Source organism: Battus philenor, unplaced genomic scaffold, assembly GCF_028537555.1.
Source record: "Battus philenor isolate CCGP_79_NKW_IND1 unplaced genomic scaffold, ilBatPhil1.0.hap1 SCAF_16, whole genome shotgun sequence".
Lineage (NCBI taxonomy): Eukaryota > Metazoa > Arthropoda > Insecta > Lepidoptera > Papilionidae > Battus > Battus philenor.
Genome location: NW_027181678.1, coordinates 8,062,947 through 8,086,647, shown reverse-complemented (window position 1 = coordinate 8,086,647; position 23,701 = coordinate 8,062,947). Strand labels below are relative to the sequence as shown.

At 34.8% G+C, this 23,701-nt stretch overlaps 1 protein-coding gene across 3 annotated transcripts; it reads left to right on the top strand.

The window, feature by feature from the left end:
* Positions 1-305: 305 nt before the first annotated feature.
* On the top strand, positions 306-22,754 carry LOC137919432 (nucleoprotein TPR-like). Of its 3 annotated transcripts, none has more exons than XM_068762508.1 (15): positions 306-491; positions 4,862-9,748; positions 10,046-10,320; positions 10,682-10,774; positions 11,793-11,937; positions 12,125-12,432; positions 13,058-13,186; positions 13,429-13,530; positions 14,559-14,712; positions 15,487-15,583; positions 16,109-16,290; positions 17,222-17,322; positions 19,644-19,772; positions 20,136-20,259; positions 22,172-22,754. In XM_068762508.1, exons 1-15 carry the CDS (start codon positions 314-316, stop codon positions 22,249-22,251), a joined length of 6,984 nt encoding a protein of 2,327 aa, XP_068618609.1. In that variant the 5' UTR covers positions 306-313; the 3' UTR covers positions 22,252-22,754. The 3 variants fall into 3 exon arrangements, with proteins under 3 accessions (XP_068618609.1, XP_068618608.1, XP_068618610.1); XM_068762507.1 differs by having other exon boundaries at positions 15,484-15,583; XM_068762509.1 differs by lacking the exon at positions 19,644-19,772 and having other exon boundaries at positions 15,484-15,583.
* Positions 22,755-23,701: the final 947 nt, after the last annotated feature.

Below are 23,701 nucleotides of genomic sequence, written 5' to 3'. Positions count from 1 at the left end.
AAGAAAATGTTTAAAATATTGCCTTGTTGAGAGTTAACAGCATCGTAGAAGAAAATTAATTAAAAAAATTATAAGTATATACTATATTGCCTTTAATTTTCATTGTCTAAATTCAAAAAAAGTAGAACTTTCATAGTTTAATGTAATATCTATATAATTGCAACTTTAGTAAATAAAATATATTCACTAACATTACATGCTTAAATTACTTTATAATTTGTGGCAAAAAGTTAGGTAGTATCACCAATACTAAAAAAAATTAAACAACAGGTTAATTCTGAATGTGTCTTGACTGTGGAGTTTTGCGACAAAGATGGAAGCCGAAAGTGTTGAAGCCAGTAGTAAAAATCATTTGGACAATGTTTTATCAGAAACTGAAGTTGCAAATTTACCAAACGGAGTTGCAGATAAAATTAATGCGTATATTGATACAAAATTTGAAGAATACCTTACCTCCAAAGCTCTGCTAGAAAGTAGCAAAACACAAATAGGTAATGAACCGGTCTTTTTTTATTATAGAGCATCTATTAGGTTCCACTTTTTAATATTATCTAATTTTTTTGCTATTTTTGATATTACACTGAAAACATTGTCGATAAGATGTATATTTCCAGAAAGGATGTATGACTTGATGAAGATCTTGTCATTGCTATAGTTGATGTTGTTTTTAAGAAAGTTTGATACATTAGTGTAATTATGTTATAATTACGCATATCACACCATCTAACTCGTGTTTTAATTTTTATATTTATTGTCATCGTGGTTTTTTTCTTATTGTAGGTTAAATAAATTGAAGAATTCTTGTAGTATCTCTCTTGTTGATCAATAAAAGTGTTTAGTTTTTCCTATTAATCACATTTCCATGTGATATTAATACCTGCACATTAACATTGAAAATACCGTGATATAAGTTATAAAGCAATTATTGATTTTTGGTTATAAATTATACATAAATTTTGTAATTGCACTGAACCTTCTGTCATACCCATAGTCATTGCATCTTTGCAAGCTTATAGGAGATATATTGCTATGAACTATGATGAGTTATCTATAATGACATAAGAAATAAACAATTGTGTTAAATTATTAGAGTACATATTGTGATTATGAAGATGTTCATATACTCTAATAAAATTGTTTGTTTTATATAAACTAGAGCATACCAGCCTTTTTTTGCCTCTCCCCTATGTAACATATAATTTTTATATTAATGTGTAAAGGATTAAACTCATGTTGAGTTGTTTTTAGAATTTCCCCCCTTAAAATTCAAATTACTCCATGGGGACATGGTCCACTGTTAGGAAACACTGATTTAATCAGTGACTTCATCTAAAATGTTTTAACACTGCTCTTTTTATAACAGCAAAATGTTGATAAAATTTCTATACTTTTACTTTATTATTTGATTAAGTAAGAATTCCATATTAGTTTTAGATGTATCTTTTTAAATAGAAACTGGCAAAAATTTTTCATTTATGTCATGGTCCAGACATATTACATTTTTGAAAATAAATTCTTTTTGAATATTTAGCATTAACTGAGTAGTGACGTTGATGCATATGATGGTAGCACAGGTAGTGCTAAAGAACGGTATTGGGAAGTTATTATTTTAATATTTAATTAATATAATCAGTTAAAAGTAACATTTAAACATAATTATCTCTTATTATTATAGCTCTGTGTAATATAGTATTTACAAAAATGAATTGTAAACAACTCCAAATTATTTATGATATCATTTTGTAGAGTTATTTATTTCGAATTTTTCTATAGAAAATAAATATGTGTAAATACTAATGAATAGTCAAAAAATCTGTCAAAACATACTTCACAATCATAATAAAAACTCCAATACTTCACCTTAGCATTACAATTTTATGTTATTTTTCATACATTGAATTATAATTAATTATTTTACATATTTTCTTAAGATGTCAAACAGCATTTATATATAAATACAACATATAACTATATAATGGTCTTATCCTCTTTGTCTTTGCTTTATTTTGAAAAAATTGAAATAAATTTAAAGATAAATATGTTAATGGGCTATTACAAAGACACAATCACAACAACAAACTTTACAGAAAAAATGATCTTGTGCTTACAAAAATCAAAATTATTTTGTGTGTTTGTCTTATATTAAGCTAAATTATTCCTATCAGAAGTTGTACAATATCATTTTAAGTAAAGGTTTCATAACAACATAGAAAACACAGTATTGTCTATGTAAGCTCTGTCTAGTTAACTGTCCTTTGCTCTATACATCTTCATGTATACAAATAATATGTAGGTAATCAGGATAGGAACAATTGTGCACTACAGTAAATATAACAGATAAATTTAAGTTTTAAATTTATTATTCTAGCCCTTATTTTAAATATTAACTTTGCAACATTCTCTAAAGCATGTAATATGGACACCGCCGTCAGAAAGTCATTGCCGCCGCTAGTTCTATGTATGAATTTATCTAAGTACCGTCATATATTTTCCGAAGTAACGGTCATTTTATTAGACCATTAATCTCTTAAACATTTTTGGGAAAATCTACGAAACATTAATCCTCCAAAATGAAGACATTCATGAGGCGAAAAGAACTTCTCATTCCTGACCAGTTTGATTTTCGCGCCAAACACTCCTGCATTCATCAAAAGTTTCAAGGAGCACATACTCGCCAAGTGAAGAAAGGGATTCTACATGGTAGCCATCTACCTTGTCGTGGTTAAAGCGTTCGACAAAGTCTGGCGTTATAGACTCTATACAAGGTAAACAATGTCGGTATGCTGGACCGTTTTGTACGCATAGTACTAAACTTTCTTATCGGTCGAACGTTTTAGTATTGCGTCGAGGGAGTCTGCTTCCCGCACCGAGCGTGGCGCGAAGATCGGTCCTTGAATCGGTTCTATGCACGCTTTACACGAACGACACCCCTCGTGTCAAGCGACCTATTCGCATATGACACCTGTATTTTCATTTTTGGTGTCCCCTTTGGCGTTATCACCAGACCGCATCCAACGTCCTTTGAGGGTTCTGGATATGGGGGTTCGAAATTAATACCTCCATAAACCATATTACCAGCTCCAATCACACTCATAGGCAGTCCGGTGTCATAGGTGACTCAATCCCTTTATCTAGGCGTCATCCTGGATAACAAACTTAATTTCAATGCGCATGTCTAAAATGCGCTAAAAAGGCAGCTTTCGTGCTTGGGTGCCTCTATCCATTGCTCTTAAGCCGTGGTAAAATGTCATTGTGTAATAAAGTAACCCTCCATAAAGCTGTTATCAGAGGTTATGAAGACGGGCTTCACATACGCAAGTCCGTGACTCCCACATGCTAATCAATCATCAATCGCAGACTCCAGATCGTACAGAACAAGTTCATGTGTAGGGCAACGGCTGTGCCGTGCTACGTAAGCAGACTCCAACATGCATGTAGTGGACATAGATCTACCAACAATGGCACAGTTCGTAAAACGGGCATCCATTAATTACTTTGAGCTCTGCTGTTCAACACGCGAATTCATTAATAGAAGGTGCCGCCACCTATGTTACAATCGCACTCTGTACATAAAAACGCCATACCGTCCTGATACCGAGACGTACTCAAGTTTCCAGATGACGCGATGGCTATAAGGCAAGCGTACACCTCACACCATCGTCGTCGCCATTTGATAACCATCCGGTATCATCCGAAACGAGGTCGGATCATATATCACATGGAACCCATATCCCCGATCATACTAAATAGATGCGTTGCTGCAGTTTCTTTCGCTACTTCTTCCAGCGCTGTAATTTTCTGAAGCGGCGTTACTGAATATCACCAGGCAATAGCGACCGAACAAATAGAGGTTCGACCCTCTCGGGCTCCCTTGTGTTGGAATACTTAGCGGCGACGAGTGACAACCCAAGCCGTATATGCGATTTGAGAGGTCGGCGACTACCTAATCAGTTTCAATAGTAGTAGCGTATCGGGAGCTTTCGAGCTTTGCTACCATGAAAGAGGTCTTAGGCTAAATGCCCTCTGCGATCCGCCGCCTTGAACACGCGGAATAAGCTAATGCAATTTAGGTAGCAGTGAGATTCCGGTCCAAAAATAATATATAGCACTATAAATCTGTTATCAGACTCGTCCTCACATTCGCTAGCTAGCCTCTGCTTCGCGCATGATAATTATTAAACAGGTTTATGCGTAGGACCACGGGCAAGTGATACGTTGGTATTTTTAAAGTTTGCCTAGTAGTCATTATATGGGAACGCGCTATCAATGTACCACATTAATCGGCTGAAGAAGCTAAGTCTCGGTCGTAAGGCATTAAAGATAGTAGCCAAGTGAACTAAATCTTCAAAGCCCGTCAAAACACATGCGGTGTTACACTCATTGTATTAATAAAGTTATAAGTTGTGTATGTTTTTAACTCCTAAATACTTAAATTATTTTTAACTTAAGACTACACATAGACAATTATTAGCTAGATGGCTTCTTTGTTTTATTCTAAAAAAAAAAGAACTAACATTTAGATTCATATTTTTTCACCTTTGGAAGACTCAAAATAGTAGAACGGTAACTGAAAATAGAAAAAATATAGTATCTCTCTATATATGTGTAGTATAAACATTTACTTAAAAAATATTGGTCTAGAATAACTAATAATAACAACATATTTCATAAAATGGTTCATTGAATAGAGAAGTACTTCTTATATTGTGCTCTTAATGGTGTCATAAATGTTATGAAGTGATTCATTAGTCTTACCTCAATTTTAATTTCATTTAATATCAATAAATAAATGTTTAAATAGGTAATATATTTTATTAACCTTAATACAACTGAGGAATAAATTCAGAATTTTTTGTTTTAGGCGACAAAATTGCGACAACAGAAGCTACAATACTAGAGTTAACCACAAAATATGAAGAAACAGCAAAAAAGTTGTTGGTTGCGGATGAAACAATCACAGAACTCGAAAAACAACTTGGAACATTAAGTTCGGAGTTAAACAAAGCAAATGATAAGATAGTAAGTTTAGAAAATGAAATCATTTCACTCAAAAGTGCCCGAGATGCTGCAATTGATGAACGGAATGACTTAACTCGAATTCTGGAAAGACGAGATGCAGAAATAGAGCGTTTAATTGCTAATGAAACTTCAATTTCTCAACAATTGCGTGCAGCTATTGACTCAAAATGTGAAGCATTAGCATTAAATGATGAAATCCAAAGTAAAGAATTATCCTTACAATACCGCGAAAAACGTATAGAGCAAGAAAGAACACTACTGAATTCCCAAATATCTAGTCTTACAGAAGAAGTTAATAGATTAACTTCCGAGCTACAAACACAAAGGTTAAACAACACAAGTCGTTTGGTCACTGTAGAAACTCAGCTATCTGAGAAGATCGAAGAACTAAATACAGCAAATGAAACTATTGCTCAGCTCAATGAAGTAAAGAAAAACCTAAATAATCGTGCAGAAAATCTCACCCAGAGATTAATGGAACAGCGAGAAATTGAGAATAAAATGTCTGAAAACTATAAAAAAGAACTAGATGCTAAAACTAAACTAGCAGATTTGTTTAAAACTATGCATGATGATGCCGAAGCTAAAACTACAGAACTTACTGATGGAATTACAGAGTTGCAAAAGCTTTTAAATGAAGCTACTGAAAAATATGGTGAATTAGAGACAAAATATAAACAAGCAGAGTTAGATCACGATGAGTTAATGGAGAAGAAAAATGAAGTCATAACATCATTAAAGAATGAATTAGACCATGCTAATGATTTACTTAAAGCAGCTACTTCGCAGAACTTAGATATGGCACTCAATGATTTGGCACCCTCTGCAGCAACAGCAAGTAAACTTTTAAAATCAGGAATGTCTTTAACACAAATATACTCGCAATTGGTAAAAGTCACTGATGAGTTGAGTCAGGAAAAAGAAGAGAATAGGCGACTTAATATAACAATTAACACTATTGTTCAAGAGTTGGAAGAAAAGGCACCAATTTTACAAAAACAAAAGGCTGATTATGAAGAAACTTTAGAAAGTAATGTTGCTTTAACGCAACAAATCGAATCTTTAGTAACAGAATGTAATAGGCTTAGGGATGATTACAATGAATCTTCTAAAATAGCCAACCATTACACTCGGGAAAATGCTAAACTAAAAGGAGAGTTAGCTGATTTGGGAAGACAAGTTTGCTTTTTATTGAAAGAAATAGAGGAAAGTCGTGGTGGTTTGCTCAACGGTGATCACGACTCCTCCCATGCCGCTTCTAATACAGTCAATTCTTCAGATCTTAACTCCTCACGGATAATTTCTAAAACACTTGTGACATTCAGTGATATTCAAGAGTTACAAAGCAATAATCAAAAACTTTTACGTATGGTCCGCGAGTTAACTGATAAACAACAGGAACTTGAGAGACATAGAGAACAGTTTGAAAGTGGAGAAATGCAGAATAAAATAGAAACTCTCAAAACTCGTATTTCTGAGTTGACAGAAGCTCAAGAAAGACAAACGAAAATGGTCAATGGTCTAATTAGACAACGGGACATGTTCAAAAAATTGTATCATGATCTTATGAAAGGAAAACGCCACGAGATGTCGGTTTTGGATACTTCGGATTCAGAAAAAGGCGATTTAATGGAGATGGAAACATTACCAGAAAAAACAGCAAAACAATCAATTTCAGATGTATCAGCAATTGAAATTAAATGCAAAGAAACTGAAAAACATCTTGAACTATTGAAAGAAGAATATAAAACGTACAAAGAGGAGAAAGTTACAAATGAGCGGATGTTATTTGAACAAATTGATAACATGAGACAAGAAATAGCAAAATTAACTGCTGCTAACAGCAAATGCGCATCCACATCGGAATATAACAACGAAAGACTTAAAATATTACAAACAAACATTACCACTTACAAAAAGCAAATTAATTCACTGGAAGAAAAAAATAAAGCTTACAATGCTACTATTGCTAAGCATGAAATTTCTATACAACACTTAAGAGACGAAGCATTAAATGCTCAAAGTAAACTAGCGACAGCAGAAATTCAATTAGAAAACTTGAAACTGGAGTGTAAACTTCTTAAAGATACTGAAATTCGGCTACAAACTGAAAAAGAAATAATAAATCGCGAGAGGCAAGGACAATCGTTGTTGCTTAAAAATTTAGAACTTGTCAAGGCATGTGTAGAACGCTTAGAAACGGAGAATCGTAGTAAACTAGAAACAAGGTTGGATGAAACTAGTAGAGAATGTTCAGCTTTAAGAAGAAGGCTACAGGAAGAGCAAGACAGGTTTAGGGAACTAGCTTCACATCTTGAGCGCCAAACAGAAACTTGTAAACAACGTATGCAAGAAGAAAAAGATGCAGCTGATTTAATGAGGAAAGAAATTGCGCAATATAGAAGTGACCTAAACGAGAAGAATAAAGTGAATGAAGAACTTGCTAAGAAACTTAAAACAGCACTTGCCCCTAATGCGGGAAATAGCTCTCTGGACACAATAAAGAAAATAAAGGATTTGGAAACTAAGGTGTCCGAAAAAGATGCTGAAATTAAAGCTCTGATAGATCAATTAAATATTGCCAAGGAACATATTAAACAATATTGTGACATTTCAGAAGGTGCAGAAAAAGAAATGAAATGTCTTAGCAAAGAATATGAAAGTTATAAATTGACTACCAATGCAAAACTTACTGAGTATGTTGAAAAATTAGAACGCTTGGAGAGCAAATGTTCAGAATTAGAAGCTGAATTATCATTACAAAATAATGGAGAGTGTTCAAATATGAATTTAAGAAATGAAATAGAAAATTGTAAAGAACAATTATCAACAGCTTTGAATAATTTAGAAATCAGTCAAACTGATTTAGAAAATGCTCGAAGTGAAATAACTAAATTATCTGAAGCAGTTCAAAAAGCTGAGGATAAATATACACATGAAATGATATTACATTCTTCTGATATTCAAACTCTTTCTCAGGTAAAAGAGGAATTATCAAGGGTACAAAATGAATTAAATGAATTAGTAGCTCTGAAAAATAATACAATGGATAAATTGGAAGCTGAAAAGTCTTCATGGATTGAAAGACAAAAAGCTCTTACTAATGAAAATGAGGAGCTCTTGCAAAGATTAAAAGAAATAAATTCTCAAAATTCTGTGTTGCATGATCAGATTCAAGCTTTGGGAACACAATTATCAGTTGCTCATGCATCAAGGTCTCTTTCTGAAAGCCTCAACGAGTCTGCTAGTGATTCCAACATCAATGTTTCAATTACAGAAGATGAGGCAAAATCATCATTACAACTTTTCCAAATAGTGAAATTCTTAAGGAAAGAAAAAGACATTGCCATTGCTAAATTTGATATTTTACAAGCTGAAACGATGCGTTTAAGATCACAACTTGAAATTGCAGAAAAGCAACTTGATGATGCTAAGTTAGAACTTTCAACTGAGAGGGAAAGATCAGAAGTAAGTATAGTGACGATAAATAGACAATCGGATATTTTAAGAAAAGTGGAAACACTAAATGCTTTAACAGATAGCAATAGAATCCTTAGAGAAGAAAGGTGTAGCTTAGCAGCAAGAATTGAAGAACTCACTAAGTCTCTTAAATCTTTAGAAGAACAACTTGTTCCCATGCAAGAAAAGATTGCTGATTTATCTTCCAAAAATGAAACACTACAATCTGAAAATACTTCTCTTAAATCTGACTGTGCTAGATGGAGAACAAGAGTTAATGCATTGGTCGAGCGTGCTAATAAGACTAGTCCCGAAGACTGGAAACGACTTCAAAATGAACGAGAGACTCTCGCTAAAATGTTGACTAATGAAAAAGAAACCGTTAAAAAGTTGAGTGAAGAATTAGGTGCTATAAAAATAGAAAAGTCTAAACTGGAAGAACAGAATACGCTAATGTCTCGACAACAAAGCGCTTTATCAGACGAAAATAAAAAATTAAATGAAGAGTTGCAAACACTAAAAGATGACATGTCACGACTCACTGAGGAATTGACTAAATTGAAACGAGAATACAATATGCTTTCCGAAAGTAATGCTAAATTAGCACAAGACTTGCACGGTAAGGACGCACAATTAAGTGACATAAGGAACAAGGAATTGCAAATTCGAAAGATAGCTAAAAAATATAAAGGACAATATGAAGAACTAGTGAAAACAGTGGACGATGATAAAAAAAAGAGCGAAGGCGAAGTTGCCGCTGCCGGCGTCGCGTTAGCTGAAACTTCTAAGAAAATGGAAGATCAATTGCATGAACTTCAAAGTCAATTGGAGACCGAAAAATCTAACAATGAGAAGTTGAAACAGGAACTTGAAACTTTACGAACAGCCAATATGGATAAAGAAGAAAAAGCCAAACAGGTTTTAAAACAAGCTAAGAGTAAAATAGTTCAATTAACCGAAATGAAAAACACTTTGAGCCGTGAATTAGATGAATCGCGTAGTAAAATTGGAGCTATTGAACAAAGCACGCGTGATGAGCAAGACGTGCGGTTGGCCTTGATAAAATCGCAATATGAGGGTCGACTTTCTCGGCTAGAAAAAGAACGAGGTGAAGCACAAGCTGAAAAAACAAGAGAAGTGGAGGCTCTGCTTCAAAAAGTAAACATGCTTCAAAGGCAATTAGCTAATCAAACTTCTACAGGGAAACAGCAAGTCACAACAGAAAAAACTACCACTGAACCGCCTACAGCTAATATAAAACCAATGGCTGGTAAGTCTAACTTCATGTAATATCTAAGTATTCAATATTTTTAAGTATAATTTGTAGTGCCATAGCTACCTAAAAAAATTGTTCATATGAATGTGAGAACTAAGATATTATGTTCTTTCGTTGTCGTCAGTCTAATCTTATACTTAGATCAAGGCTTTAATTGACTGGCGCCAAGCCAGTTAATTAAAACTAAATGCTGTAAGCGCATTAACAGATTCAAGTCATGCATTAAAGCATTTATTAAAAATATAGATATTAGTGTTATTATATAAATAATAAGTCTAATTAAACCAACAGGCGTTGCTCAGCAAAGTGTGACGGCGAGCCGACGCGGCGGTGAGACCCCGTTGGCGTCGATTCGACCAATGGCGCAAGTAGGTCCTACTGCACCGCACGACGCACACACAACAGAGTATATGCCGGCATCGTCTTCGAGGCCCTTGCCACGTACAGCTCTTTCTGCTTCGACGGCTTCGACGGGCTCAACTACAGCCGCAACCACTTCCGCTTCTTCAGCTGTCGCTGCCACGTCAGCTTCTTCTGCCTCGTCTGCACCACCAGAATCTACTCAAGTAAGTATTAATTGCTTGCCATAGCTACAGGTAAACCTTTCATCATGATATATTTTAATTTAATAAAATTTGGAAAAGGTTCTGAATGGTGCATCTTTTCATCAAAAAGACTAATCGTCTTTTACACAATAGTTATTAGTCTTATCTGTTCTTGATTAACACTTCTTTTTTAATCTATTTCGAAGGCGCCACCATCCTCATGATCTTCTCATGTTTTATATGCAGCAACGAATGCAAATAGCGCAGCTAAAAGATATGTTATAATTTTATACATACTATTTGGGAAAGGACTTTCCCTGACTTAATATTTAATAGTAATAGTTTTTATCTTAGATTAACTTAAATGGGGTTTATTTTTCAGGATATGGATACAAGCGAAGCCGGTATGGGCAGTTCTGGGTCTAGCGATAATAATGCACAATCGTCTTCATCACATACCCAAGCTCCACAACAAGTATGTTGTATACTGCTCTATAAGTTTATAAATATTTATTGTAAAACTATACTTATTTTTCCATCACTAATGTTAATATTTTTGTAGACTCATATATTATACATTTTACATATATTACTCTACAAATAGCTGTACGACGAAAGAATCATATTAATTGGTGAATATTGCTGAAAAAAAAATCAAAGGACACTTAAATTCTTCAGTTCTGTAATAATTAATTATTATAATTGTTTTCATTAGTTGTATTAGTTAGACACAACTAGCGTATAGGTATACATTTATTATGTATAAAATATTATACTTTAGCATAACCTCGTTTTATTGATGTATATAATATATTCATCATAGTCATTATCATTGTCAAACATTGAAGTTTGTAGTGATAGCAATGATTTCGCGTCTTGCTGTACTAATGATGTCCTTAAAAGTTTGCCTTTGACAGCATAATGTCTCTCGTCGCAGTTCTCTGATGTTCCCGGGAAACTAAAGATTGTTCACATTTTTGCAGGTTACAGTATACATTAAGTCTCTATCTATTTACTAACTTAAATCGATTTATAACTTAAATTAGAGTATTCTGGCTCATTTCCCAGAGTTGCTGGTTACCCTTGACTTTTCTTATATACACGTTATCCATCTTCGAACTTTGTCTTTCCCCGTCCTATTATTCTGTTCCTGGATTCCATCTCATCCGAAATGATCGCGTAGCGGTGTCGGTGGTGGTTTTGCTTACTTGTTCAATGTTTGTTGCATTTTGTTGTCTTTTTGAAGACGAAATTTATTAGGCGCTAAGAGTTTATTTGTATTTATTGTATTCATCTTGTGTCTGCGTCTATTTATTTACATTTTGCGCGCAAATAATATAATTATGAATATTTTATAATAAATTTTGTGAAGCAAAGACTACTGATCCCTCCTCTCACTGCTCTCGCTAAGAGCGGTTAATAAGGTATTAAGTAATTAGTTTTTTGGTACATTCCACATCGAAAACAACTATATATGTTACTTCGTTTTTTAGGCTGTTGCTTTAGTGTTACCGCGTATAGAGCAGCCAAGTGGCGCGACTTCGGCAGGGGCCGGGGGTGCGTCGACCGCGGGCTTGTCCACTGCACCGAGCATCTCCAGCGTTTCCGCAGCTGCTTCGCCAGCACCACCACAACCTGGTAATTCCCTGATTTTATATTTATAAATATGCATTTATTTTTGGGAACGTGCTAAGCTAATTATTTTTTTTAAACATTGGAACGTTCTATTTTACAATAACGTATTCAGAAACGGATAACGTACACGGAAAACGTACCTGACATGTATAAAAACATCAGATTTCGTTACTATCATTTTTATATACAGCAGCTGCAACCAGCGCGGTACCTACGTCAGCTGCCATTGCACAAACTTCTAGCGGCGTGAGTACCTCGCATCCACCTCCGGGCGTCAGCACATCTCACCCTGCTCCCGGGGTCAGCACTTCCCATTCAGGACCTGGAGTCAGCACTTCTCACGCAGTGCCTGGAGTTAGTACTTCTCAAGCAGTACCTGGGGTCAGCACTTCAAACGCTCCCCCCGGCGTTAGTACTTCGCATCCTCCACCTGACGCTCGGCCACCGAAGCGTCGTCTACAAGCCAGACCCGTTTCTTCTAAGAGAACGCGTGTACAGGTATGTTTGTTATAACGTTGTATGTTTTACGTCCCACCGGTGAGCCTACCTTACCACCTCATTCAAGCCAAGCAAAAATAAGGACATCAAGTATTTGTATTAATTTAGATTTACATTCTTAAATACATAAAATGCTGTTATTTATACTCAACCATCTATATTAGTGATATAGTAAAAAAGCAAAGCTCTTATACCTTATAAGTTTTTATTAGATTTAATAACAATGCAGTCTTGTTCAGCCACGGGGCTATGCTGTGCCTCACTTCTACGTGTCACAAAATTTGACTTGTGGTAAATATGAAATATGTAGCTCTTGGGTGACCCCTTTGGTTTAAATGTTTCTCAGTAAGAGTTGGCTCACTGGTGAACCGCACGGCCTGTATAGGAACACTCGATTTCACATAGCTTTCAGCATGTAATATTCTTAATAGATGTTTCCTTCAACAAAAATATCAAAATATTTGACGTCACATCAAACTCATTTAAATTGTGTATGCAGTGAGATCCATATTTATTCAATCTCCTTGTTAGATGTCTGAATGCATACCGCATTACCTTCTAATACATTAATGTACAAGATATTCTATTTCTTTTTTTAAAAAAATGTTTTTATTTTAATACTTAGGGCTTTGAAAGATCTGTAGAAGTAGAGTACCAAGTACCGACATCGTCGCGTTGCGATCAAGACGACGAAGGTGTAATTGTTGTGGATTCGGAGGAAGATGACGAACGATGCACTGGGACCATGTACAGGGTAAAAGGCTACACTTCTTTATTTGCTCTATTATTTTCACTAATAGATAAAGTTTCCATGCAATATCACAAATATTGCTATTTTAATACATTCTATATCTATTTACTGTAAATATAAATTCGCGAAAATATTGCAAATCAACTCAAGGCGGCCAGTACTTCCAGAATTATGTGGTAGAAAGCATGTCGAAATACTAAATACCAACAAAACAGGAAATTTTTAAAATGTTGTATTTGTTACAGGAGGGTGAAGAAGATGAAGAAGACATGGACGAAGAACAGGAGGTTGAAGGTGGGGAAGAAGAAGAGACTGAAGGCGATGAAGTAGATAACAATGCTCGTCAGGTAATGTCAATCTCAAATGGAAAATTGAATCACGTCAATTTAAATTTACATAACACCAATATGTAATTCATGTGTATGGTTGTTTTAAGATTAGATCTTTTCTTATTGTTCTTTAATTCATTAAAACGATTAATAAAACCTTGCCACAGTCCTCTCGTATCCGAGAGTATTTCGGGTTATTCCCTGGAAATAGTATGTTCACCTAAGTGACCTTAGAGTATGACAGCCTTTCAGCCAAAATTTTATAAACATTTGTCATAGTAACATACACTTGTGGTGTAGGAGTTTCTTGCATGAAATAATACAAAATTTATGTCCGTCGTCACTATATAGTCACTTTCATTTTCTTGCTGCACCAATTAAATAAACCAACTATAAATTCAACCACCTATGTATCCTGTTTAGGATAAACTCATTAAAATATAATTTATTACTTATAGGTTATGTCAGATTGCTTTCGTACAACATTATTGTACATATATTTCGTCAAATTACAATTAATAGAAATGTTATTAAAATACAACTTAATGTACTGCATAATTTTGATTACTTAACATCTATTATTGAACTTTATGAAAAAAAAATGTCTCTGAAAAAAAGGTCTTTATAAAAGTGCAATTACATAAAATTAATTTAAACAGTTTCAGTGATAAAATCATAACATCATTAAAAAACCGCACAAAGTTTGGCATGAAAAGTCTATAAAGAAATCAAATGTAAAAAGATATCTAAGGACAATTTACATAATTTGGTTAAACAATACAATGAAAATTAAACATTCAAAATTCATATACACATTTAAATGGCTTCTAAAGCATTGCTTTAGGAAAAAGTAACGTACAATCCATTATAGCTTGATATTGTGACGTAATTGAGCGACGGAGGTTCATATAACAACAGTGGCGTATCTCGTTAAAATCACTACCATCTGTATATCACATATATTATAAATTTTTATTTGTGTATGTATACATACATGTAGCCCAAAGTTTTTAAAACCATAAAGTTCTTAAACCGTTATTTAATAGGAGTCGCCTGCGCAGTCACCGGAGGCAGGAGGCGCTGGTGAGGAGGGCGAGGAGGTTGAAGCGGGAGCGAGTGGTACTGCAGCGGCCCGCGAAGCCGACAGCGAACCTGCACCTCATCACCCACAGATCGAAGCCATTAGTAGTGGAACAGAACGTAAATTACATCATTTATCACGCGACTTTTTTTTAAGAGGCCCTTGAAACTTGTTTTCGATTTTTACTGAGGATAAAAGTTTAAACATTGCTTTTCAAAGAGGTCCAAATGGATCGGCTACCACATGGATTTACTGGACTCTTAACGGGGTTAACTTTTTCGTCATAAAAAATGGGGGTTCACAATTTATAAGTGGGGTCTACGAACATGTATCTAGTTTCTATAGTGAAGAACTAAAATATTGCCTTGACTTTTATAACTATCAATGTAGACATGTGAAGAACCTCAGTGATGGTCACTTGTAAAAAGTTGTATATACCATGTTCAGTACATTGTGTCTAGACACAATCAATCCTCACTTTTTTTTTCTTTCAAAAACTTAATTCGTGGCTGTAACTCAGCCGCGACGCAAATTGTAATAGTTAGATCTTGTTATTAATTTTCAATATAGTTTTAGGAATATAGTAGAATGGTAACTCCAGTTAAATTTTGAAAGTGGTCTATGAGAAAAAGTCTTTAAACCTCTGGTTTTATTGAATGAACGATGTGTCCCGCCCACAGCTACTTCATACGAGCAATGCTTAAACCCGTGTCGGTGACTTTGATTCTTCTTCTGATATCCCCATTTCTGATTCGATCTCGCATCTTACTTCTCTTCATTGTTCTCTTGGTTACCTTGCATCTTCTTATAAGGCCCGCCGTAAGCTACCATGTAGATTGTGTTTATATTAGTACTACACACTAATCAATATTTATTCGCCTAATTAACAGCAGCCGGCACGCTTTCATTGGGCGGGAATGGCGGAGACGATGGCGACGATAGCATAGTACCTTCAACACCGACTTTGTATGTGCCGAGAAGAAATGATGGGTAGATATCACAAGTTTTTTAAGTGTATGGACAGAGATAATAAATGCATAGCATTAGCTAAACGGATGGTAATGATTTTTTGACGTAAATTGTAACAGCGCGCTTGAAGATTAATTGTACCTTGTAAACTCAATATACTGTCTTCTTAACAGAATAACATTATGACAGTGCGCGCCTCATAATACACATTGAACGGTGTCTCTGCGACACTAATCCCCAACGCTACTTTTTCAAGGATTACTGTACAATTCTAACGATCGCATTAATAATCATTACCAAATTAACCTCACTTGACCAACTACACAATATAATGATTGAAGGAACACCATAGTGCATTATTGTCATAATAATCCATCAGCCAATGAAAGCGTACTAAAAGGCATGGGCCTTCTTCAAGCATTGCCACGATGACCTGTGTCGTGATGCCTGCAACCAGCATCCCACATACAACTATGTCGTCGATCCACTTAGTTAGGTCATTCTTGTGTGCATCATGTATATAATAAATTTGAAAAATTAACTCAGGTTTGGTGAAGCAGTGGTGTCTCCTCTGGGTGCCGGAGCCGACGCCGAAGCGACAGGCGGCGCACGGTTCACGTTCGCCGAGGGCGCCGCCTCGCACCACGACACGCATGCCGACCTAGCTGCCGCGTTGCCGCCGCCACACGTCACGTTGCCACAGCACGCACGCACCGCTTTGGACCGCCGTTAGTACACACACTTTCACATAGTCCTGGGGAAAAAGCATTGTTATAAATTCTTCCGTCGTACCTCACGGCACCTAATACTTTCTGCAGAGTTAGTAGTGGTAACCAGACGGATTGTTATTACAACTTATTGAGTTACGATAACTATGGACTAAATGAAACAGCTTCCATCACACGCCGTCTTCGCCAAACGAGGACGAAATTGTGCAGAATCCCGATATTACCTTGTACCAAGCAGATTGTCCCCTGTAAAAGAAAGAAAAGCTTCATATCTGTGGACTGAGAAATGGGGACCAAGCTTCTTTTCAAAAACCATGTCCAGAGATAAGTTCATGGAATTTTTTCGATACACATACGTTTCGACAAGAAAAACCAAAGAAATTGGACATTGAAAACGGATATATTTGCGTTAATTTCTATAATATGGGACAATTTTATTTAAAATAGCCATGTTTGCTTTAAGCCTGGGAGAACCTAACAGTTGACGACATTTATATTGCATGTAAAAAATGTATCGAAAACAACTGTGAATAAAAAACCGTTGATATAAAAAGGTTCACAAAAAAAAAATTTACCCGTCAAAAAGATAGATTTCAGTAAAAATAGGTATACGGCCGATACCCGTAAATCTAGTGTTAATTACAAGCAAAATAAGTGTAACACTGCTGATGTACAGTAGTAGTAAAAGCATAATATGAACAATAGCCCAAATTCCTAAAATGTCCCGAGAATAAATACCGTACAATACTTACAAAAGTAGAAAAGCGCAAGTTAATCCTAAGAAATAGGTGTTGAAAATAGAATATACAAAAAATTACATAGATTAAATCGCCATGGAAACAGATTTCAGCATAAGGATTTTAAGGATATGTAATAAAAAACAGCAAACAGCATGTGCTAATGATATTAATTTTGTTATTTTTGTTCTTAGGCAATGAAGGTAGCGAATCTCGCGAATGGGAGGAATCTCGGGTGGAAGAGGAGGCCGCTGCGGTCAGTTCGCAGGGCAGCGAACCCTCATCGCCGCAGCAGGTATTATTTATTCTTAATTAAAAAAAAATTGTATTAAACGCTAAATGCAAAGAATGAGGGCTTTCTTAGAAACCACTTAATAAATTAATTTTCATATTTGTAATTAACATAATTAATTGACTATAATTTAAAGATTTTCTTTCTGACTATTGGGTTGTTTGGAAAGTAATTTCGTTTTTTTTTTATTGTTAAAATGAAAGACAATCTTCGTATAATAAATAAATATTTAACTAAACTATATATTGGCCATTCTGATCACACCTTTTGCCATCTTTCTGGCAGTAGCATGATTCCAAGTGATTTTTGATGTGTTCATTTTAGGTAAAGGTCTTACCGTCCAAAAAATTTTGCAGTGACTGGAACAAATAATAATCCGCAGGGGCCAGGTCTGGAGAATATGGTGGGTGTGGCAGTATGTCCCATCCAAGCTGTAAAAGCTTTTGGCGAGTGACCGAATTTGTATGAGGTCTTGCGGTCTATCTTGGCGGAACACTACACCTTTTCTGTTGTTTAATTCGGGCCTTTTCTGTTGAAGCGCATCATTTAATTTGTCCAGCTGATGACGGTAGACTTCCGAATTAATTGTTGTGTTATCCGGTAAAATCTCAAAAGAGTGACTTCTTTGATAGATATCAGCTTTTGAAATGCCTTGAGCCGGTACATCTTTTCTGCTCTATGATCGTTTGTGTTTGACATTGTTATAAACAATCCATTTTTCGTTCCCAGTAATGATGCATTTCAAAAATGGATCATTTTCGTGACGTTCAAAGAGTGAAGTACAGACGTACGCGACGATACAAATTTCTCCGTGAGGACAGGTGGTCATAAACTGTTTAATTCGATACATTTAACCTCTCGCCGATCTCACGTGTTGTTATCCGCCGGTTTGCACTAATTAATGCCTTTATCGCGTCTTTATCAACTTCAACCGGCCATGCATCTTCGACATCAAAATTGACGGATCATAATTTTGCAAACCAGTTCTCAATCTTCTACATACACATCGGTTAATTTCTTTCTGGCTTGAACAGCATTTTTACCTTTTTTATAGTTAGCTGCTCCATATTTAAAAGGGTACCGACCAAAAACTACTGCGTTAAATCAATTGAACTTATTCACACACAAGCCTTGCTATATCAGCTGTCAAATCATTAATGACAATGCGACTTAAGTATGCAGTTGGTTGTGAAAAAATACAATTAAATGTCAACTCTGTCAGGAAAAAACGAAATTAATTTTCGAACAACCCAATATATCTCATTTGTCTTGACGAACGGACCTGAGCAGTATTTATTCGATCAGTTCCTAACCTCACTTCTCGTTGTTCGGATGCTTCAGAAATGGGTTTCAGCGGCATTTACTCGAAGATATTCCAGCATTAATGTCCGTTGCTCGTCTGATTCTGAGGCTCGTGATGAACTTTTTCTTCCGTGCTTGAGGTGTAGATCGGCCAATTGCTTGTCGCTTTCGAGGCATACTTGTAGGGTTGTAAAAATGCGTTTGAATTTATTAGATGTCAATCAGCAATCCGAAGCTCATAATTTATCCAATCGAATTGAACCGGCAGTTCACGCACAGATGGAAATTTAATATTGACGGTGATCACCAATTCGAGGAGAAAATTTCGGTGTAAAGTCAGCATTCGAAAACTGTTGAAATCGATTTTGATATTTATCACAAACTCACAAAAAAGCACAATACTATTCGTGTGTTCAGTATGAACTGGACCTGAATTTTACAATTTACAGAAATTCCTATTCAACCACCATTCATAACGTCATCATTCGTTCCCTGTTTTCGTTTTAATTCAAATATATGAAGAAATAAATCTTAACAGAAAAAATCTAATATATGAAATTAATTGTAATAGGTCATACCAACATAGAAACCTTCGTGAGGTCTCATGCACAACAACTTAGCTTCACATGATCAAATTTAAAGCTTACGATTCTATAAACGACACACATACAGACAATCATTCGTGTATATATATCACCGAACTAAGTTATTAAAAGTAATTACCCAATAACTTTACTTTTTATCCAGTGTTATAATTAAGTGAAAAATTCAAGTGGAAATGGTATTACGGGATTGTTTTACAGGTAAAACTTATCACCAGAGATTTTGAATGCATATTTGCTAACAATTATTTAATCTAAAAATAGTGGAAGCTAAATTAATAATTAAATCCAATTCGCATCGGTAAGCAAGGTAACACAGGAAAGCCAACTTATATGCAAAAATGTTTCTAAATATCCAATCTCTTTAATTGTTTAAATCAAGGCGCTAATTTTTAAAACACCGACAATAATTTAATTTAGTGCTACCGAAACCTGTATACCGCACGTCAGGTATGGCGCGGCGAGACGAGGGAGAGTATCGGGCGTCAACACTCACGATTCATGCATTTTTCCTCAGCCAACCACCACGGCGTCCATTCCCATAACGCGGTATAGTAGTTTCGGTATAACTGTAACTTATCTAATTTAAGACAAGATTGTGGCATTCAATTATGACGATATACAGTAATTTATTCAGAATTTTTATCATATTTTAGTAAATAATGCTTATCTAGCACGACTTATAAAATGTTTTAATATAATATCACGGCGATGTTTATAAAAAGGAATGTTATGATATAAATCAAGCGATAGGATTTTTCTGTTCAGGTTACTTCTAATTTTAAATGTTTATACCAAGGGTGACCAACTTGCGGATCTCTTTCATTATATCTACCCGATCTCGCGTTGAATTGTTACCGTTATAATTTTTTATGTATTTATAAATTGAATATAATCGGGCTGTTACGTCAGCCGGCACAAATAGCTGAAGAGGGGCGGGAGGCCGAGGCAAGCTCCCCCGCGACGGTGCCGCGCAGGGCCGCCTCCGCGCACGCCGCCGTGCACTCGCCTCACCAACGCTGGATGCGTGCCGCCGGTAACATCCACATTATTTACAAACTGATTTTCTTGTATAATCATATAATTTTACTATCGACTGTACACCAAATTTTTTTTACACGATTTTGAAAGAACGTTCTTCTTTACAGCTGATAGACGCCCACTGCAGGAGCGCTGTATATAAGTTTCCCCAAAAGATCACCACTATGACCGGTCCATCGCTGCCCGTGTCCAGCGATTTCCCGTGACCTTAACTATGTCGTCAGTCTACTTAGTGTGGGGGCCTGCCCAAGTCGCGTCTACCCACTCGTGGTCGCCATTCGAGAACCTAACGCGTTTCACTAACAAGTACAAATACGCTTTACGTGTATTAGAAAGAATCCCTAAAAAAATATGCTTTTTATTGTCATTTTTAATTCTTAAAGACACTTATCTTTATAGTAATATATTATTGGGGAAATACTATACCCCCAGTAACCATAAATAAACAAACTGTCGGTCTGTTTAAGCCTAATAAAGACAATCTAATGGCATGTTGTCTTCATATGGGGAATACCCAATTTTTATTTGAGGTTTTCTCCTTTCGTTGTATCTTTAATGCATTCCGTTATTCACTATTGTCTATTAAAGTCTTCAGACCCAACAGCTGTACTAGATATCAAGTAGTGATTAATAGCCGCAAATTGTTTGTCATCCCTAATTCCAATTTATATTTTTATATGTTTTGTACTAATGTTTTTATTTCTACTTTACACCTATTATATTCTTTTTATATAATAATGAAAAGGAATTGTTTTAAATTTATAAACACTCACGTGATATGAAATTCCTTATTATTTCTTTTGCACGGTTATTTTTTTAGGAAAATATTTAAGGTTTTTACATCTTACACGATTCTTTAAAGATATGTAACATGCCCCTAAATTATCCGCATATATTTTGTGTATGTTACAAAATGTGTAAAAAAAGTTGGGTGTACGTTGTTATAAGTTACGGGCTAAATCTATATCACAGTAAAAATGTTTGTTTTTAACCTTTTGGGCTCTATAAGCGCATATATGCGTTTGGCGAAAGTCGCCGCTGTGGACGAAGGTCACAGATTTGCGCAAAAAACATCAGTCGACTATTATTTCGATTGTTGCATGATTATATTTACGTCAGTTGTTTAATTCATTGTTAAATTATTGCCCTATGCAAAAGTATTACTATGTTTTATTACTATAAATATTTAGTCTAGCATAAAAATATTCCGTCCCTTGTCACTGTTAGAAGTATTCGTCCCGACGCACCGTTTCGACCGCGAGAATTTACAGCCCAAAAGGTTAAAAGTTTAAACAGATGTTTTTTCTGTTTATTATCACACATCATCAGTCACAAGACGTACAGTGGTGGACATAGGCCACCCCTAAACTTCCAATAAGATATTTTTGAAGCGGCTTGCATTAATCTTAACTAGGTTATCTGTCTACCTTATAGATATCGCTTGTGTACTTTTGGTCCTTTAATATTAGTTTTTATTTGAAAGTAAGAAGTCGAGTATAAAAAAATCCGTTTTGATTCTCATTTTGTCTTCCATTCTGGAATAGTAGAAGACGAAAATGTTACAGTGCCAGCTGCTCCACCTGGTTGTACGGTGAGTTAAAGCAGGTATTGATATAACGAAATCTAGAAGAAACTAATGACAATAAAACGGACTAGACGTCGGAAATTAGCTCATAGTGCGTTTTAAATTGTTTGTTGTCTCATGAACGTTGTGCTACTTGATGTTATTACTTGCAAGAATATATGTGAATATTACACTAAAGAGTAATATACTCAATATACACAGCCAAATGTCTTTTGAGAAATTAATAATCCTTTGTATCAATATCAACCAAACTTTAACTTACTGAAATACAGCAAGTATTATAACGAATTGAACTTTGACTGACAAAACCTTGATGTTGCAGACAGTGAAAGCGGCCCACGCGGAAGAGGCATGAGGCCACGAGGCCGGCCCTCTAGAAGATCACACTACATGAGGTTTTAATTGTCAATAAACGCCTGTGAACGTTTATTTTAGATGTAATAAAAAAAATTAAACGTTGTTCTATTCATGGTTGCACGTGTCATTAATTTTATTAATTCATGATTACATCTACATTTAGTAATTAGTCTGTGAAATTACTTTTAAATAGGTTTTTAATAGAACAAAATATGAGTCAAACAACAGTAAATTTACTGGATTTTACAACAATGCTTTATAAGTTTGTGTATGCTTTTCATGTATGTATTTGTTCATTACATATGTTATTAATACTTCTATTTTAACGTCCTTTATTTAAAAATAATACTTTACTTAGATAATAGGATCATGTGTCATTTAGTACTTCTTAGAATCTAAATATTTGTTATAAACTATAAATGATATGCTGCTCAACAAATGGAGGAATAACCGATTAAAGTAAAGAGTGAATCCCTAAACCAGTATGTATTTGACTAAGATGAAACTTTCCAAATCCTATTTAAAGTATTAATCAATAAATGTATTCCAATTTATTTGATTTTTATTAAACCTCATATTTCCTTCACTTTCATTAAAACTTTTCAGATAAGCCTTTAATATAAGAAACTTCAAAATTAAGTAAGCCTTCCAGTGTGTTTCGACTTGCCTATGGTGTATATGGGAAAATCAATAAAATATAGTGATAACAGTTCAAAAATTGAATCTGTATTATCTTAAATAATGGTTAATAAAAAAAAACTACAATGTATTTTAATAGTCTATTTATACTAACAGGCATTCCAGAAATAATAGTTTTTATGGCTATGATGTTTTCTACCTGTCCATGTATAAGTTGACTTGTGTAATAAATAACAAATTTCTAAGATTACAATCCTTTTTATTGTAGTGTTGAGGTAAACGAATTTTAAATTTTCATTAACATTAAATATACTTAGATCTGGTAACAAAGATGTTTTATAATTATTCATTATAAATTAACAGTGACAAAGTTTTAAGAAAACCAGAAGATCTACTAGGTGTAAACATTGATTGTAGAGTGATGAAACATGTTCATGAAAACAATATTACGCATATAATATTCCACATTCCTGCAAAAATAAATTAATAAACGCTTAACTATTTGGTGTCCTCTCCAACTCCGTAGAATAAAAGATTTGTAATGCATTGTGGTTCATATCACTTGCCTTTATACTATAATCCCAAGCAAGTCAGAGTATTGACATGTGCTTTACAATTTGACGTCAGATATTGGCTGGTGGTCCCCCCTTGGACATCTTGCAAATTTGATGTATACAGTAAAATATATAACTCATTCGACAATTTATCTGATGAATTATTTTAAGAATGGAAACCTTGTCATCAAAAAGAATCAAATGTAAGAAAAAAATGAAATTGATTCAAAGAGCCTTTTTAACACAAAAATGTGTAGACATTTTAAGGAAAATTAGATACTTTTGTGAAATATGTATATTCA

Coding starts and splice junctions, on each gene's coding strand:
- LOC137919432 (XM_068762507.1), top strand. CDS start 314: ATGGAAGCCGAAAGTGTTGAAGCCAGTAGTAAAAATCATTTGGACAAT. Junction 14,713..15,483: donor CATTAGTAGTGGAACAGAAC/GTAAATTACATC, acceptor CCTAATTAACAG/CAGCCGGCACGCTTTCATTG. Junction 20,260..22,171: donor ACGCTGGATGCGTGCCGCCG/GTAACATCCACA, acceptor TTGATGTTGCAG/ACAGTGAAAGCGGCCCACGC.